The 19,416-nt window shown below is 35.0% G+C and overlaps 2 protein-coding genes across 2 annotated transcripts; both read right to left on the minus strand.

Annotated features, from left to right (window-relative positions):
* Window positions 1-1,676: 1,676 nt before the first annotated feature.
* On the minus strand, window positions 1,677-18,121 carry LOC127646130 (regulator of G-protein signaling protein-like). Its single transcript, XM_052129580.1, has 17 exons — window positions 18,079-18,121; window positions 16,972-17,054; window positions 16,817-16,891; window positions 16,606-16,732; window positions 16,348-16,449; window positions 15,976-16,131; window positions 13,602-14,518; window positions 11,795-12,014; window positions 11,665-11,724; window positions 10,132-10,228; window positions 9,580-9,919; window positions 8,573-8,676; window positions 6,919-7,003; window positions 6,659-6,791; window positions 6,417-6,564; window positions 5,162-5,294; window positions 1,677-1,805 (listed from the first exon to the last, which is right to left on the minus strand). The coding sequence occupies exons 1-17, from the start codon at window positions 18,119-18,121 to the stop codon at window positions 1,677-1,679; spliced, it is 2,952 nt and encodes a 983-aa protein (XP_051985540.1).
* On the minus strand, window positions 4,674-9,082 carry LOC127646344 (regulator of G-protein signaling protein-like). Its single transcript, XM_052129902.1, has 4 exons — window positions 8,573-9,082; window positions 6,919-7,003; window positions 6,659-6,791; window positions 4,674-6,564 (listed from the first exon to the last, which is right to left on the minus strand). The coding sequence occupies exons 1-4, from the start codon at window positions 8,641-8,643 to the stop codon at window positions 6,377-6,379; spliced, it is 477 nt and encodes a 158-aa protein (XP_051985862.1). The 5' UTR covers window positions 8,644-9,082; the 3' UTR covers window positions 4,674-6,376.
* Window positions 18,122-19,416: the final 1,295 nt, after the last annotated feature.

Genomic DNA, 19,416 nt, shown 5'->3' on the forward strand with positions numbered 1-19,416 from the left:
TTTTAAATAAATAAATAAAAAAAATAAAAAAATAAATACTTTTGGAAATTTCTCTCTGCATTTTCTGAAAACATAGAATAAGGACACAATGATAAACTAAAATGTTAGATAAAAATATAATAAGCATTTTGACCACTATGTGGCACTGTCTCCAAACTGCTCAAGTATCCTCAGGACATGCTGTTAATGAAGCATACACATTTTCTTTCAAATCCGACAATGTATTCAAAAGATATAAAAAGGTTTAATATAGTACAAAAAGGTGGAGAGGCAGTATGGCCAATATGGGAAAAATTGGTATCCTTGAAATCCTCATGACCCAAGGAATCCATAGACTAGTTCATGATTTTAGAACATACGGTTCAAAAGTTATGGGCAAAAATAGCCATTTTCAAATTTCTAGACCCATAGGTGGCGCTGTCTACAAACTCTGCATGTACACTCAGATTATGGTCTTGATGAAGCATACCAAGTTTCGTTTTGATATGACAAAGTGCTGCCGAGATTTAGCCTTAAATCCTATTTCACGTCGACCTTGTTAAATTCATGATGCTGTAACTTTTCAACAATTTCAAACATTTTAATGAAGTGAAGTCATATCTGTGCATCTTGGTCTGGAGATAATTTTTCACCACTGTTTGGGAAAACCAGACTAAGTTTAAAGGATGTGAAAGTTAAAGTGCAAACATTATAACGCAAGATGAGTTTGAATGTAACACTAACACCAGAATTAATGCTTCTATAATTCTGACACTTAATACTTAAACTATAACCAATATTAATACTAACACAATATTAATGCTTATACTAATACTGACACTAATACTAAAACTATAACCAATATTAACACTAATATCAATACTAATAATAACACAAATATTTATGCTAATATAAATATTCATACCAATAACAGAAACAGTAATACTAATACCAATAGTATTAATAACACCAATATTAATAGTAATAATAACATTCATACTAATACTGAAACATATTAATACTAACACCAATATTAATGCTAATATAAATATTCATACCAATATAATACAAATATTAATATTAATAGAAATACTAATAGTATTAGTAAGTTATTTTCCCCAATTTATTTTATTAGAAATATCCTTAATAATTTTTCTAATTATTAACACTACTAAGACTAATTAACACTAAAACTAATACTGATCTTAATGTAATATAACTAATGTAAGTAAACTCATATAACAGACATTAATAGCAGGAGTTTTGTATAGATTATTTTTGTTTTGTATTTTGTATATATATATATATATATATATATATATATATATATATATATATATATATAAATTGCACATTACAACAAATAACTAAAAAAAGATTTGTAAGATATTGTTTAGCTATTAGTTATGTCCAATTTCTTCCTATATTATAATATATTAATACTAATAGTGCTATTATTTACCACTGACACACACTTGAGTAACACCTACAGCTGTGTCTTCTGCACTCGCTACTCCAGCTACTCTGAGAACTTGAGGCAGTATACTACAGATATTGTGGATTATATGACAGATCGCTAGCTATGTTCCTCATTTGTAAGTCACTTTGGATAAAAGCATCTGATAAATGACTAAATGTAAATGTGTATTCTAGTGACACCTGCAGTGTGTTTATGTGTATTTGATAAGAGAGTGTGTTCACTTTTTCCAACAGTAGACGAGAACAGGAAACACATCCATCATTGCAGAATAGAAGAGTGTGCGGTCCACCTTCCCAGAGACAAAACGCTGCAGAATAACATCTCTCTGAGACTCACTGATGTTGATCTGAGTACACACACACACACACACACCAGAGTACATAAACACAGAGTACATACACACAGAGTATATAAACACAGAGTACATACACACAGAGTATATAAACACAGAGTACATACACACAGAGTACATAAACACAGAGTACATACACACAGAGTACATAAACACAGAGTACATACACACAGAGTATATACACAAGAGTATATACACATAGAGTACATACACACAGAGTACATACACACAGAGTATATAAACAGAGTATATAAACACAGAGTATATACACACAGAGTATATACACATAGAGTACATACACACAGAGTACATACACACAGAGTATATACGCATAGAGTACATACACACAGAGTACATACACACAGAGTATATACGCATAGAGTACATACACACAGAGTACATACACACAGAGTATATACGCATAGAGTACATACACACAGAGTACATACACACAGAGTATATAAACAGAGTATATAAACACAGAGTACATACACACAGAATACATACACACAGAGTATATACATACACAGAGTATATACGCATAGAGTACATACACACAGAGTATATACGCATAGAGTACATACACACAGAGTACATACACACAGAGTATATAAACAGAGTATATAAACACAGAGTACATACACACAGAATACATACACACAGAGTATATACGCATAGAGTACATACACACAGAGTATATAAACACAGAGTACATACACATAGAGTACATACACACAGAGTATATACACATAGAGTACATACACACAGAATATATACACACAGAGTACAGAATACATACACACAGAGTACATACACACAGAATACATACACACAGAGTACATAGAGTATATAAACACAGAGTACATACACAAAGAGTACATACACACAGAATACATACACACAGAATACATACGCATAGAGTATATACGCATAGGGTACATACACACAGAGTACATACAAACAGAGTACATACACATAGTGTACATACACACAGAGTACATACACACAGAGTACATACACACAGAGTATATAAACACAGAGTATATACACATAGAGTATATACACACAGAGGATATACACACAGAGTACATACACACACAGAGTATATACACACAGAGGATATACACACAGATTATATACACACAGAGTACATACACACAGAGCATATACACACAGATTATATAAACACAGAGTATATAAACACAGAGTATATACACACAGAGTATATAAACACAGAGTATATACACATAGAGTACATACACACAGAGTACATACACACAGAGCATATACACACAGAGTATATAAACACAGAGTATATACACATAGAGTACATACACACAGAGTACATACACACAGAATACATACACACAGAGTATATACACACAGAGTATATAAACATAGAGTACATACACACAGAGTATATACACATAGAATACATACACACAGAGTATATACACACAGAGTATATACACATAGAGTACATACACACAGAGTACATACACACAGAATACATACACACAGAGTATATACACACAGAGTATATAAACATAGAGTACATACACACAGAGTATATACACATAGAATACATACACACAGAGTATATACACACAGAGTACATACACACAGAGTATATAAACACAGGGTACATACACACAGAGTATATACACACAGAGTATATAAACACAGTGTACATACACACAGAGTATATACAAGTATATAAACACAGAGTACATAAACACAGAGTATATACACACAGAGTATATACACAGAGTACATACACACAGAGCATATACACACAGAGTACATAAACACAGAGTATATAAACACAGAGTATATACACACAGAGTATATACACACAGAGTATATAAACACAGTGTACATACACACAGAGTATATACACATAGAGTACATACACACAGAGTACATAAACACAGAGTATATACACACAGAGTATATACACATAGAGTACATACACACAGAGCATATACACACAGAGTACATACACACAGAGTACATAAACACAGAGTATATAAACACAGAGTATATACACATAGAGTACATACACACAGAGCATATACACACAGAGTACATAAACACAGAGTATATACACACAGAGTATATACACATAGAGTACATACACACAGAGTACATAAACACAGAGTATATACACACAGAGTATATACACATAGAGTACATACACACAGAGCATATACACACAGAGTACATACACACAGAGTACATAAACACAGAGTATATACACACAGAGTATATACACATAGAGTACATACACACAGAGCATATACACACAGAGTACATACACACAGAGTACATAAACACAGAGTATATAAACACAGAGTACATACACATAGAGTACATACACACAGAGTACATACACACAGAGCATATACACACAGAGTATATAAACATAGAGTATATAAACACAGAGTATATACACATAGAGTACATACACACAGAGTACATAAACACAGAGTACATACACACAGAGTATATACACACAGATTATATAAACACAGAGTATATAAACACAGAGTATATACACATAGAGTACATACACACAGAGTACATACACACAGAATACATACACACAGAGTACATACACACAGAGTATATACACACAGAGTATATAAACATAGAGTACATACACACAGAGTATATACACAGAGTACATACACACAGAGTATATAAACATAGAGTATATAAACACAGAATACGCACAAGTACAAAATAGATTATAATGAACAGTCAAAGTGACTCATACTGTTATTGTTTTAATAAGACCACACAAAGTACAAAGTATCAAATTGGTCAGAATGAGTTCACTTCAAATAATGAGACATTTTTTAAATCTTAATAATAACAAATATTTAAACCATTATATTCAAGATCCTCTTTCCTTCGTTATCTTGTGTAGCCAGACTTTTGATTACCGCCATAAAGTCTGAAGCTCATTCTGGCAAATAATCGCCCACTTAGACAAGAAGAGACTGACTGGCATGTCAACCAAGTAATCGCAATTCATTTTGTTTTGACATGCCATTTAGAGTCGAGTTATCTGATATAATAGTTAATATCACAGTTATAAACCAACATGTAAGAAAATGACTTCATATAAACACAAAATCTCTTTTAAATAAAATGCTGGTTACCACCTGCTTTCCATGGGCAGTAATAGCACAGTAATAGAGTTTTGTGAAAAGGGTGCAGTCTATAATTACATACAGTAGAAAGGCATGTTTGAGTTGAGACAAATGACAATGAGATGGTTAAAAAGTAAAAGCTTAATGACGTCAGCTGAAAAGGAAAGTAATTTCATATGCTAGTTGGCATACCCTGAGTTTATGAGAGGTGTCTGATTGGAGAAAAATGTTGATGATCAACTCAGCTTTATGGTGGAGCATGGCATAATCAGTCTCACCATACATGCCAGCTGATGCCATTATAACACCAGCGTCCGCCATATATCTGAACCTAAATAGAAATTATTACAGTATGGTCAGCAAAGCAATAAACTGCCCAAAATACTGGCATAAACATAGATAGTGTCTCCTCTATCTAAACACAAATAGTAGATACAAAAATTATTTAACCCTTGTGTGAGCTTAGGGACATTTTTGTCTTTTCTTTTTTGTTTTTTCGATGATTTTGGCTGTGTTAATGCCAATGGCATAAATTTTGCCAAAGGTGTGTATTGTTGGGGGAATTTTGATATTTCAACCTCAGTTCCTATAATACATCTATAATACACTGATATTATGCTTTCATTCCTTTCATTAAAAATTTAAATGTTTAATATTTTCCACCAGGTGGCACAATTTTTCTCATGTTTAGCCAATGGAGCAAATACATGCTTTTTTCCTATTTTCTGAATAAACTGAATAAATGATGGAGCTAAAATGTAGTGGATGTGCTGGTATGGACGTCAGAGTGTGTTTTGTATGTGTGTATTGAGAAATGTGTGTGTGTGTGTGTGTGTCCGTATGTAAACAAACCAGCATTTAAAGGGTTAAAATCCTGAACATTAATGAATATTTGGCAGTTATGATCAGTACTGATGTTCGTTAAAAAGTCAATGAAAGTGGAAAAAAATAAATTAATAAATAATATTTTTATGGCAGTTTTTGGACATGGACATTTTTGTCACTGCACAAAAAATAATAATGCATCAAAAATGAATGTTAATCACAGACTGTGATAATCCCAGAAAAACAAAATTCCCCTTAGCATTTTGTATCTGGAAAATATTTGATTTTTTTGTTTTTTTTCTTCATAAAAAAACAACAGTGGCATTATGTAAACAAACAGGCATTTAAAGGGTTAAAATCTTGAAAATGAATGAATATTTGGAATATTTAGTTATGATCAGGACTGATGTTGGTTAAAAATAATTACTAACTGAAAGTGGAAAATAACATTAATATATAATATTATTATGGCAGGTTTTTTTTTGACGTAGGCATTTTTGTCCTCTAAAGACCTCTGAGTAAATTGTTTTATTGATGCTCAAGGGTTAAAGTGCAGAGTCGCTTTCCTGGCGTTCAATTGTATTATTTAGTATAGATCGCCCTCTGGTGGGCAATCCCTAACCTCTCACACTCCAGGTAGAAGGATAGATCATTGCCTAAGAAGTTCACTATAATGCTTTTGTTGATAATGCTCCGTATCTTAGGTTTAAATGTTTCTCCATCACTGGTGGAATCAAAGGTCTGCTGGGCTTTGGCGCTGGCAACACAAGCTGAAGAAAAAAAAGAATAAAATAGAAGCAACAATTGAGATGCACAATGTAAGAGTAGTATGTTAGTATTCCTAACAGATGTACAATCACTCACGTTCTGAGAAATGTTCATAACTCTTTGTCAAATAAAACTCAAACTCGGCTCTGAACTGACGGTCCTCCACGGCAGCCAGAAACTTCCTCACACTGCGAATGAAGCCGCTGAAAATCTGCCAAACATTATTCTTCTGAAATTAAATGATAGTGTAGAGTATTAATGAATGATTTCAATGCCAACAACATTAAAACCGCTTCGCGAAAGACACAGAAGAATCAAAGGTTAGTGAACTAAATTTATTTCTAGAAGTATCTTACTATTTTGTCCTTCAGTAAGGCTCCTCTCATGTTCAATTCCGATGAAGTGATACAAGGAGTAAATGTGTCCTGATACCGTTTGAACCTGTTTGAATTATTTAAAAGACACATGAGTGAATTCCTTGAAAAAATTAGCCAAATTTTACTCCGAAATGAAAGAGAAAAAATATATATTTTTGGCTTAAAGAAAACGAAGCCTGATTGCCTTATTGTGACATTATTTTCACAACAATTTATCATATATGAATGTGTTTGTTTCTTAAAAATTTTGTTTTTTATTCAAGTCAGCATAATTTAAAGGGAGTATGCATCACATTCTACCATGACAGGCCCGTTGACAGGTTCCGGTAGTTCTAACGTTTTATTTTTTTTATTTTTTTTTATTAAGGAATTAATGTTCTGTACACTCTGGTATATTTCTGTACATATCGGTATACTGTTGTATATTATGTTCAATTAACACATTTTTTTTTTTTTAAAGTTCTAACGTTTTTTTTATTTTTAGTAATTAATATCCTTTACAGGAATTGCTTGCGCAGCAACTGACGTTATGCACTCATAGCAAAATCTGTGAGCGCGGGAAAATTACCAATTAGAATTAGTTTGACGTTCGACATTTGTTGGACATTCGGTTTCTCAGATGTAAGGGACCGTCTGAAAACTCCACTCACTACACTAAACATAGGAGAATCATTCATTCCACTCATTCATTCAATTCACGTGCAAGTTATACATGAAAAAAAACTGTAAAATAACTGTTCACATTCAGAATGTTCTTATAACTTCCCAGAGGACGGAGGTGATATTATTACAATATGATCAATTATATAAGTACAGTAATCAATTATTTTAGAAAAAAAAAAAATAATAATATTTTCTAATTTTAAAGGCTGATTTTTATTTATTTATTTATTTATTTTTTTTAGAATTTTAGTGATTAAGTAGTAAGTCCTTCTATCCTCTAAAATTGATTTCTATACTTAAATAATTGATCATATTGTCATAATCTCACCTGTAGTATGTCTGTCTGTCCTCTGGGAAGGGCTGGACTGGGAAGAGAAATCCTGTCCTTTCTTTCTTTCGTTCGCTGTCCTTTTCTGCATATCGCGGCACCATTTTATGGTCCGTTCTGCATAACGTGGCGGCTCATTTATGCTTATCGTGGCCCATTCGGCCCATTTTGCAGCCGACCCACCGGCCCACCCTTTTCTCCCGATGACCAGTCCGCCCCGATCGGCCCCAAAGTGCATCAGCCTTTTTTGTTTTGTTGAAGGAATGCCAGGGCCAGCCAACGTGTAGGCATTCTTTTTTTTTTATGCAATACTTCTTCAATTTAACTATCAAAGGTACAGATATGTTTATGGAAGTTCAAATAATCCATTCAAAATTCTCTTGGCTCAAAAATCGAATAGGGCACGTGCCCCCTCAGTCTGAATGGGCATGATGGTTTCATGAGATTCATCCACATTTACAAATAGAGATGCAACTATTCATAAAGTACGTTACAGCATAAAACACTAAATATGATCTACCTCAAAGTTCAAAAGCACTTTAACTGCCTTTAACTGGAGTTCACACAAACAAATGAACTTTCATTGGCTTTGGTATTTATACTAAACCCTTCTGAAAGTTTAACAGATGAACAGAAGAATACCATGTGGCCTCCAGGGACATGGTAACCAGATGCTGAATGGTGAAGATGACCTCTGATGAAACCACATCCATCTGCTGCACACCTGTAATGATGTCAGCATTGCACTGCAGGTAGTCCACTACAAGGGGAGCAATCACACCTTTATATTTGTTCCAAAACAATGGTCAGTCTTATAAAAATGGATATTCAAATGGTGCAATGGCATTTGCTTCCTCCCAAAATGAAAATGTAACCAAAAAGAATGCACATTTCCTTCTGATCATCTCTGTACTGGAGTATACTTTTCTAGAAGACTTGGAATATAGTGCATAAGTCGTAAGGTATACTCATGGTACATTTATGGTGCATTTTTGTGTAAAAAATTATGTGACCCCGGTAAAACATTTGCAAAACGTGCAGTAACGTGGCAGTTCCGAGGTGAAATGTCCACTGTGTGGCGCTAAAGTGAGTAAAATGTTTCCTAAACAGAGGAGGTTTTTAAGGATAATTTTCGATCAGGTTTTAAATTAACAAAACCGACCTCCCTACCCTAAACCTAAACCCAACCGATAGTGTCCGAAAAAGCAAATGTGAGATGAAAAACACTACCACATGATTTTGTGGTGCTTCTATGCTACTTTAGGCTCACGTGTGGACTCGTGTGCTCTTCAGGACTCGTACCCGCTCCTTTACATCACAAGTGCAACGCTCAATCAGTCGAGCTACCGCGCAATTTGATCACACTTGAACAAGCTTGTAAATGTAGTTGGTTATTTAATGCAAATGTTAAAATGAGTCATGCGCTACAGTAAACGTGTTTAGATGTCATTGTGTGAGGAATAAAAGCGAAAAGTAAGTGTTTATGAACTGATAATCTGCCGTTTTACTCATGATTTGTTTGAAAGTGAATAAAAGTCCTTCTTATTATAGCGCCTCTAGTGTTCATTTCACCAGGAAACTGACATGATATGTCCCACGTAAAAATAATTGTGCAAAAATGTCAGTATAATCACGTGATTCTATGAGACCGGGTTGACAGAATAATTGACCATCCACAGGTTTGGAAGGAAACAAATAGTGTTGAAAGATTCCTTTAAACATGGAATGTATATGTCAGAATTTGTAATGGAGAGAAAAATAGTGAAATATTGCAGAAATATATGAATGAAAGCAGTACTGGGATCTTCTCGATGAAAGAATTTGTCAACAATGTCACAGATCTTATTGTTCTGTCTTTTGGGTTGGTTGATTGTGCGCAGTTCATCTGCCTCCAGAATAAACAGCAAAGCTCCGTCTGCACTGTGCTCCTCTAAGAAGTGTTTGAAATAATCAATGCTGTGAAGAGTGACGAAGACGTCTTCAAATGTCCTGAAATTTCACAGGAAACAGACCATTTAGGCCTGGTTTACACCATTATTAATCCTGACCAATCTTCCGAACAAGTTATGGTACGTTTCCCCCACAAATAAAACTTTAGACCAGTCTTTCTGATGAGACCCTCAGCTACTAAGTGTTTGTGTCCAGGAATAGACAATAGGTAACATGGAATTGAAAGTGAAATGAAAGTAACATAGGTGAACCTGGGTCTTGTAGATGGTCTTTGTAAAGGACGAATGTTCTTCTTCAGAGTTTTCTTCTGGATTGTCCCAGAACCAGTGGATTTATTTACAAACACACCTGGATAAGAAGCATATGTTTTAAGTTTCTAACATATGCTCAATAGAACACACTTTGAGTCTCAGTAGTTTTGCATTAAGACTCAAACACTCGGTTTTTGAAACACAAGGTTCAAAAACAGGTATAGATGCTTTTAAAGGAATGTTCTGGGGTCAATACAAGTTAAGCTCAATCGGCAGCATTTGTGGAATTATGTTGATTACAACAAAAAGTTATTTCGACTCGTTCCTGTTTTTCTTTAAAAAAGCAAAACTCGAGGTTACAGTGAGTCACTTACAATGAAAGTGATTGGGGACAATTTTTAGAGGGTTTAAAGGTAGAAATGGGAAGATTATAATTTTATAAATCACTTACAATAATTCTTCTGTTAAATCGTGTGTATTATTTGAGTTGTAAAGCTCTTTAAATTGTAATTTTTACAGTTGTTTTAGGGTTTTGGCTATAACTTTACAAAGAAAAGGTTTTATCACACTACAATAATGTTAACACACATATCCTTTATGTTTTGTGACTATACTTTTGAAAAAGTGAGTATTTTAACGTTAAAAAAATTGCCACATTCTTCCCATTGTAAGTGCCTCACTTAAACCTCTATTTTAGCTTTTTTTTTCTCTCTCTCCTTTTCTTCCCAATTTGGAATTCCCAATGCACTCTAAGTCCTCGTGGTGGCATAGTGATTTGCCTCAATCCGGATGGTGGAGGACAAATCTCAGTTGCCTCTGCATCTGAGACTGTCAATCCGCGCATCTTATCAAGTGGCTTGTTGAGCGTGTTACCGCGGAGACGTAGCATGTGTGGAGGCTTCACCCATTCTCCGCAGCATCCACACACAACTCACCACGCACCCCACCAAGAGCAAGAATCACATTATAGCAACCACAAGGAGGTTACCCCATGTGACTCTACCCTCCCTAGCAACTGTGCCAATTTGGTTGCTTAGGAGACCTGGCTGGAGTCACTCAGCACGCCCTGGATTCGAACGCACAACTCCAGGTGTGGTAGTCAGCGTCAATCCTCGCTGAGCTACCCAGGCCCTGATGATTTTCGCTTTTTTTAATGAAAAGGAAGAAGTAGTTGAAGTAGTAGTTTTGTATTAATCAACATTGTGCCAAAAAATGCTTCTGATTGAGCTTAACTTGTATTGAACCCGGAATATTCCTTTAAGTTCCCTGGTTAGAAAACCATTAACAGTGGGGTCTAAAAGTCTGAGACCACATTTAAACCCAGAAATTAACAGAAAAATGAAAAGTTATAGTGTAAAATGAAGAGGAAATACTTAAAGAAACTATGGAAACATCAAGACATTTTTATTCTCCAAAGAACCATTTCAAGATAAGTTTTTTCCTGAGCCTTAGGTGATTATTAATGCGCCTATATTTTAAGAGTTGTACTATAATAAATGTTTCTTCTCTTATTGTTGATATGTTTAACAATACCTTGAGAAGGTAGCATTTGAATATCATTCGGTTTCCATGTTGCCAGCTGTTCAAATGCATCTGGCCAATAAAAACAAGAGAAATTAGTCAATGTTATTAAGAATCAGGACAGCTTATTATGCACACTTACCAATTCTGGTGAAATTAAAGATCAGTGAACCTCCCCTCCGCAGGTCCTGTTGGGCCACCAAAGCCCAGTTCTCCTGGGACAGAGCAGCAGGGTTGCCACGGCTACTGCATCCTTCACACTGCATTAACGCATCCATCTGTACAATCAGAGCTTCAGTTTCTGTCTCAAAACTAGTGAATAGCAGCTGACCAGTGTCATCAATCTCCTCATTGTGTGAAGTCTGAAAGACAAAAACTAGGTAATAAAACAGAAAGCATGCATTTAGGCTTGTTGGAAGTCATTTTTGGGTCATGAGTTAAGGTCACTCACCAGGTTAGACAGAAAAGCTTTGTCCTCTGCATCTAAAAATGACTCATAAGCTTCACGTAGTACCTGTTAATTAAACCAGATCTCAAATACTACCATGTAACCTAAAAGGGATAGTTCACAATGCCGAGGCTTCTCTTTTCTGTGCAATAAAGTGAATGATTATTTATACTATTAAGCTCTATATGGGCCAAAAGTACCATAAAAGTGTGCAATACAATTCTATTTAAATGTAAAATTCTGCTACTAAAATTATTCAGATGTCTTCAGAAGACTTGGAATATAGTGCATGAATCATATGGAAGGACTACCAGTAAATTCAGGTGTGAAACTCTACATAGCGCAAGCTAATAAGTTGTTTTAACTTGTTATCTGTTAGCCAATCAGCTCGCTCACATGTGATATGTCAATCGGTTCATATGGTGTAAGCTGATATGTCCTTTGGCGTGTCATTGGGTAGCCAATCAACTTGCATACTCTCTGTTAGCTGTTTGCTCAGGTGGTTGTTTGGGATTTTCCTTTTGTCAGCTTGCACGGTAAGGTCTGCTTTTGGCCATGACGCATAGAAGCAAGTCTTCATCAAAGTAAACCCTAGCCAAATCAGGCACTGGACACTTCGTTATCTTAAGTCATTAGTTAAAATAAATCCACGCATAGCTTATAAGTTAGTAGTTAAATATGCTCTGTATGCTTTCCGGGCTCAGGGACACATTATGAGTCCGGTCACTAGCCATTCAAGTCATCCGGACAATCTGGCACAGGCACACATAGAGATTTAATTCATTAGTGTTATGTCATTTGGCCAATCAGGCCAAGGCACACTTAGCTAGCATACAATCGCTGCACATGGCTCTTAGGAGCACTAGCAGTACACAAGTCTTGGTGGTAGCTCTGCTTGTTATTCTGAGTAGACTGCAGAATATTCATTTGTCATTTTTATCCCTTTTTTTCCTCCCCTTTTCTACACAATTTGGAATGACCAATTTCCAATGCGCGCTAAGTCCTTGTGGTGGCGTAGCGACTCACTTCAATCTGGGAGGCGGAGGACGAATCTCAGTTGACTCCGCGTCTGAGTCCGTCAATCCGTGCATCTTATCAAATTGCTTGTTGAGTGTGTTACCGGGGAGGCTTCAAGCTATTCTCCGCGGCATCCACGCACAACTCACCATGTGCTCTACTGAGAGCGAGAACCACTTAATAGCGACTACGAGGAGGTTACCCCATGTGACTCTACCCTCCCTAGCAACCGGGCCAATTTGGTTGCTTAGGAGACCTGGCTGGAGTCACTCAGTACACCCTGGATTCAAACTCGTGACTCCAGGGGTGGTAGTCAGCGTCAATACTCGCTGAGCTACCCAGGCCCCCTCATTTTTATCATTTTAAAGGGATACGCCAGTTTGGAAAAAGATTTATAGACAGTATTTGTGACATGCTGTAAAATGTTGAGCTGTACAGTGTAAATCATCCTTGAGACTACTACTGTATCTTAGCAAATGTTTACCTTGCATATTTCATATTGTGCCACATATATCCATGGGACAGCAGCACTAGAGGGTAACAGAGTCTGCAAGTGGTTACTAGTATTTAAATCTAGAGGTACATGGCATTGCATGGTCTCTTTGAGGTACATTTCTTTTATCCGTTGGCCAACACTCTGTCTCTGCACGTAGACTGGATCTTCTCCTTGTGCTTTCAGAACCAGCTGGAGGAAGAGATCAAGGTCCTGCCATAGATTCAACACCTGGAGCTTCTCAAGCAGGTCATGGGTTCTCAGAAAAGACCTGAAAGGACCCCCGGCGAGACTCTCGGCAGACAGGGCGGGCTGCAGGTAGAATTGTAGGTCTGAAGCTGGAGTATGAAGGTTCACACAGCATGGAAACTGACACACTGGTGTTTGGATGCATGTGTGCTGGACAATAGGATCCCCTTCCTGAATTTCCACCTGCTCTTGGAGGCCAGTCTGGAGGTTTCTGTGCAGTTCTTGGAGAGGATGTCCGATTTTTGAATGCTTGAAACCCTCCTGATCTTGTTGGCTGGTTGGGGGAAGCCACAAACAGATGCTGTTTGACTTCACATGGTGAACGCAGCTTCTGTTTGGCTTGCGTACACTACAAAGACGTCGTTTGGTGCGTTTGCTGCAGTACGATTTTGCAGGGCTCCATGTAGGATCCGGCTGGCTTTGTTTAGGTTCACATAGTGAAGGGGATTGAACAGTGGGACAAGGGGAAGATAAAGTCATGTATTCCTTTACAATTGGATGGCATTCCGGTATGTGCCACACCCAGGATTTACAGCAGTGCAAGAACTGAGGCAGCCAATAGGATTGCAGCTGGCATATAGCCTTCTTCCTCATCTCTGATAACTTGTGCTTTCTGGCACTAAGTGGACATTCTTTGGACAGGAGCTTAGTGATGTCATCTGAAATTAAATAATTATAAAATACATTAGGGTTGGTGTAGCATAGTGGTTAAAGATCTTGCGTACTCTCTCTTTATCTAACATTTAAATAGCTCAGTTTTGCAGGTAAGCCGGTTTCACTGCAGCGCACTGTGAGTTTTTCTCTGGAACACTCCTCCTCCCCTAGTGCCAAAATAACTAATCTTATCAATATGTCAGACCCACAGTAACATGCTAAATCTTTCCAAGAGTTTTAATGACTGAATTTTATTTGTAAATCTTATAAAGTTAGTCTATTTAATTTTTATGTTTATTTAATATAATTTAGGCTAAATTTGCAACTAAGATACTCATTCTGCCATTGACTTATTTATTAATGTTATAAATTGTAAATTTATGTAAATAAAATTATATAAAATAATTGTTATAATTTAAATCAAATGTATTGTAAATAAAATGTTTATAAATTTAGGCTAAATTTGCAACGAAGATACTCATTCTGCCATTTATGTATTTATTAATATTATAAATTGTAAATGTATGTAAATAAAATTATATAATATATTTTTTATAATTTAAATAACATTTATTGTAAATAAATATTTGATAAATTTTGGCTAAATTTGCAACTAAGATACTCATTTTGCAATTTATTTATTTATTAATGTTATAAATTGTGTCTATTTAACTTTGATTTTTTTTTAAATTTAATTTAGGCAAAATTTGCATCTCAGTTACTAATTCTGCTGTTTTTCTTATATAATTGGATTTTTTTAATGTTTTAAATATTGTCTATTGAATTTAATTAAGGTTAAATGTGTAAATGAGCTACTCATTCTGGTGTTTTTTATTCACTTTTATTTATTTTTAAATGTCATATAAATGTTGTCTGTTTCAACAACTCAGTTACTAATTCTGCCATTTTATTTATCTTATTAGATTTTTTTATAGATTTAAAATTTTGTCTATTGAATTTTTTATTTATTTAATTTCATTAAGGCTTAATTTGTAAATGAGCTACTCATTCTGGTGTTTTTTATATACTTTTATTTATTTTGAAATTGTATAAATTTTGTCTATTTAATTTTTATGTTTATTTAATGTCACTTTGGCTAAATTTGCCACTTTTTGATTCCTGAAGCCATTTCTTTTATATTTAATTAGATTTATTATAAAAAGTATTTTCGTGTTAATGTTGACATTTATTTAATATTTATTGCCATTATAAAGATATATATAAGATATATTTTATATAGAAAATACACATTTCACACAAATTAGGATTTTAAACTTCCAAATTTGGGTATCAGGGTTGAAAAACTTGTATATAAATTAAATAGAAAATAATTAGCTCATATTTTAATTAAACTCCTGAGATTGATGAACAACAGTTTTTTAATGATTTGTTGAAAAGAAAAATACTTAAGTAGAGTAATTATTCAAATAAGATTGTGTTTTACCATTATACATGGTCTCACCTGTATGCAGATGGCAGAGAGACAGAATAGCGGAGCTCAGGTGTATCAGTCTGATCGGCGTCAGAAGAGTTAGTTGAATCATAGTCTGGAATTCATCTTCCATTTTCATATTCAACAACATGGAAACTCTCACACAGAAAAGAACAAGCTCTTCTCCTGCTCCAGAACACAATTACACAATTTCACTTAATCATTTCTCATGGTTGTACTGTTTATAATAATCAGTAATGACAATCTAATGAGATTCATTGGGATCATTGAAGAAAGACGTGCTTATATCTTCTTCAGGTTTTGTGAGATTCACTAGACAGACAGCATTATTCGAGACCTGTAGATCTACAGTAAAGTAAATTAAAGACATCAGCGGCACACCAGCAGTTCCTTTGAGAAACGAATGAAATCTCTGGATTCCTCTCACGCTGCCGAGACATCTTGTGAACAGCCATCGATCTGCTGGAGTCCAATTCAACACCTCTGAAATCAGCATTGAAAAAAAGGAGTATAATTCATCAAAATCAGCAAGAACGTACAATATTAAAATGGCATAATACAGTCACGTCACTTACATTGATATGGAATACAGTACAGAGTTATTTTATGAACAAACCCTCATGAATTGAATAGCATTACCTGTGGAATTAGAGGACACAAAGTCGAGGATCTCTTTACAGAGAATAAAGTTATGATAGAGCTCTGTTTGTTTGAACAGAACCAACCGATGTGACTCCAACCATTTCAGAAATCCTCCAGTGTTCACCTGACAACGAATGAGTCCAACAGCGGTTATGGTCAAGTTGATGTGCATTACATGTACTATTGGTTCTGAGTTATACTTGAATACCTGAGCAAGGGGCAGATTTGGACACATTAACCACTTGTTTTCTGAAAGCAGGAACAGAGGGGTTTGCCCAAACACCTAAAACGGCACAAAAGATGCAGAATAATCTGCACACTGAAGGTATTTAAATAAGGAGTCGATATGACTGTTCAACTTACTGGAAGACTCAAAAATGTATTGAAGAAATCCACAAAAACGTCATCTTTCAAGAGAAACTCGAGTTCCACTTTGCTGCTTTTTTCTGCAAAACAGTAGATATAGCTGTTGGTAAATTCTATTCGTAATTAACTTCTATGGGATTTCAACTAGTTGCTTCAGACTGGCATCTTCTCCAGTAGGCGCAACATATTTAACCCTTGTGCAACCTTCAGGACATTTTTGTCTTTTTCATTTTTGTTTTTTTTGATCATTTTGGCTGTTAATGCCAACGGCATACATTTTGCCAAAGGTGTGTATTTTTGGGGGAATTTTGATATTTCAACCTCAGTTCCTGTAACACATCTATAATACACAGTGCACACAAAATAGTCACACTCAGGACCTTCGGGACACAAATGTCCCCCATTGAAACCCATTAAAACTGCAATATTTGATCCCAGTGCCATTAAAGCATACAATCATGAATTCTATGATATTGTGCTTTCATTCTGGAGCCCTAGCTTCAAAATGTAAATGTTTAATATTTTCCACCAGATGGCGCCATTTCACTCATGTTTAGCCTGTGGAGCAAATACAAGCTTTTCCCCTATTTTCTGTTTGCTGTATCATACAAAACAACAGTGGCATTATATAAAGAAACTGGCATTTAAAGGGTTAAAGTCCTGGAAATTAATTATTATTTGGCAGTTTTCATCAGGACTGATGTTGGTTAAAAAATATTCCACATTAATGTGGAAAATAATATTATTATATAATATTAAGGTAGTTGTTTGACGCAGACATTTTTGTCCCCTAAGGTCCTCTGAGTAACTTACTGAGTTTTAATCAAACAATCAAGTAGTCATTATTACAAATGATGAGTATAAAACACTTGTTACTAGTAAGAATGAAAGTTATCAATAAGTAATAAAGTCCATAAAACTAAGTGCCAAATGTAAACCAGGTTTGGCTCAAGTTCTGTTGCTATCTGGTATGTCATTGCTCGTTGCCATAAAAAGAAAGCACTTAAATTATTAAAATAGCTACTAGAAAAGTGTTATATGTTATTTAAAAATATATATGTTATAAAATGTTAGATGTTGGTTGTACTCTAGGCCTGTGCTTACCTTTTTGGCCATTTTGTTGAAATACTGTGTCTGAAGTTTCCATATTTTTTAGGACAGTCCGATATGACAGTGTAACAAATCTCACATCGCTTTGAATTTGGTTATAATTCTGCAGGCTAACAATACATTTAATGTTTAATAGTTTCTGGTGTGCCGCAGTCTACATCGTTTAATCACGGTGACAACAGGTCTTCTGTTGCCTTGACAACGTCAGTGTTAACCACTCATTACTTTTTATATTTACTGCCAAATTTCTAAATAAAACTAGCCTCTTCCTATCAGTAAAGGAATTTGCAAAGGTCAAATTAACTGACTGCTAGATATAATTTAAGTCATCGTATTAAATTCTTGTTATTATTATTATTATTAGTTGTGGATGCTAAAGGAGATATTTTGACGTAAGCAAGTCAGTCCACTGTAGAGCATCTCTGGAAGGCACCCAAATCTAAAAAACGGTTTGTCGAGATTATGATCAAATAACATATTATAAATAAGCAGTAAAATATAATAATAATGGAATCATATTACGCTAAAACGCGCAGTTTGTGAAGCTAATGCGCATGCGCTGTAGCGAGTTGATTGACAGGCGATGCCATGCATCTAAAAGGTGATTGGCTCTTTCACCTGTAAAGCGGGACTTCCTTTCTACATCCGTTTGTGCGCGAGAACGTCTTGGTTGGGCGTTCCAATTTCTCCCATTCATTTAAATAGAAGTGGCTCGTCTCTGCTAAACTACCTCTGCGTAAATCTGTGATATGAGACCAATACATTATTTGTAATATATTATTTATTTATTTTATTTAGATATTCGTTATGTCTATCGACTGGCATGTAAATATTGGATTTGTTGTAATTGTTTCAAACAATTTAACCATTCGAGTCTGTGCCAGTGAATTAGCCACGCCCCCTTTCCCAAAACCCAGTCACCGAACAGAAGAGCAAAATAGCGCTATTAATAACTATTATGCATCATTCTGGTTATGACAAAACAATGAGCATGTGCTAAATGATTGACAAGAAATAATTTTTGTTGACTGTTTTCACAGTCTAGTGATGTTTCAGACACCGGTGATACATTTTCTGAATAGCATTCCATAAAAAAATAGTTTACAGCACTTTTAATATGTTATCTGTTTTATAATCAGTTTATTAGAAGATTAGCGCTATTATATATAAACATGTATTAAATATATTACGTATATGACACATATAGTATTACTGTAAAATATATGATAAAAATTACGCAGTACTATTACTGTAATAGTACAATATTACATTACTATTATTATTGTCTTAAAGCGCGCGCGCGTCTGTTTGACGTCATTTCCGTCTCAGGCC

The sequence above is a fragment of the Xyrauchen texanus genome, chromosome 7 (assembly GCF_025860055.1).
Source record: "Xyrauchen texanus isolate HMW12.3.18 chromosome 7, RBS_HiC_50CHRs, whole genome shotgun sequence".
Taxonomy (NCBI): domain Eukaryota; kingdom Metazoa; phylum Chordata; class Actinopteri; order Cypriniformes; family Catostomidae; genus Xyrauchen; species Xyrauchen texanus.

Bases quoted from the DNA above. Each gene is read 5' to 3' on its own strand.
- LOC127646130 (XM_052129580.1), bottom strand. From the start codon at position 18,121: ATGGAAACTTCAGACACAGTATTTCAACAAAATGGCCAAAAAG. The intron at 16,892-16,971 runs GTAAGTTGAACA...GTGCCGTTTTAG, and splicing joins ATACATTTTTGAGTCTTCCA to GTGTTTGGGCAAACCCCTCT. The intron at 7,004-8,572 runs GTATTCTTCTGT...TAATTCAAACAG, and splicing joins ATGTCCCTGGAGGCCACATG to GTTCAAACGGTATCAGGACA.
- LOC127646344 (XM_052129902.1), bottom strand. From the start codon at position 8,643: ATGGATGTGGTTTCATCAGAGGTCATCTTCACCATTCAGCATCTGGTT. The intron at 7,004-8,572 runs GTATTCTTCTGT...TAATTCAAACAG, and splicing joins ATGTCCCTGGAGGCCACATG to GTTCAAACGGTATCAGGACA. The intron at 6,792-6,918 runs GTAAGATACTTC...ATTTAATTTCAG, and splicing joins CCTTACTGAAGGACAAAATA to AAGAATAATGTTTGGCAGAT.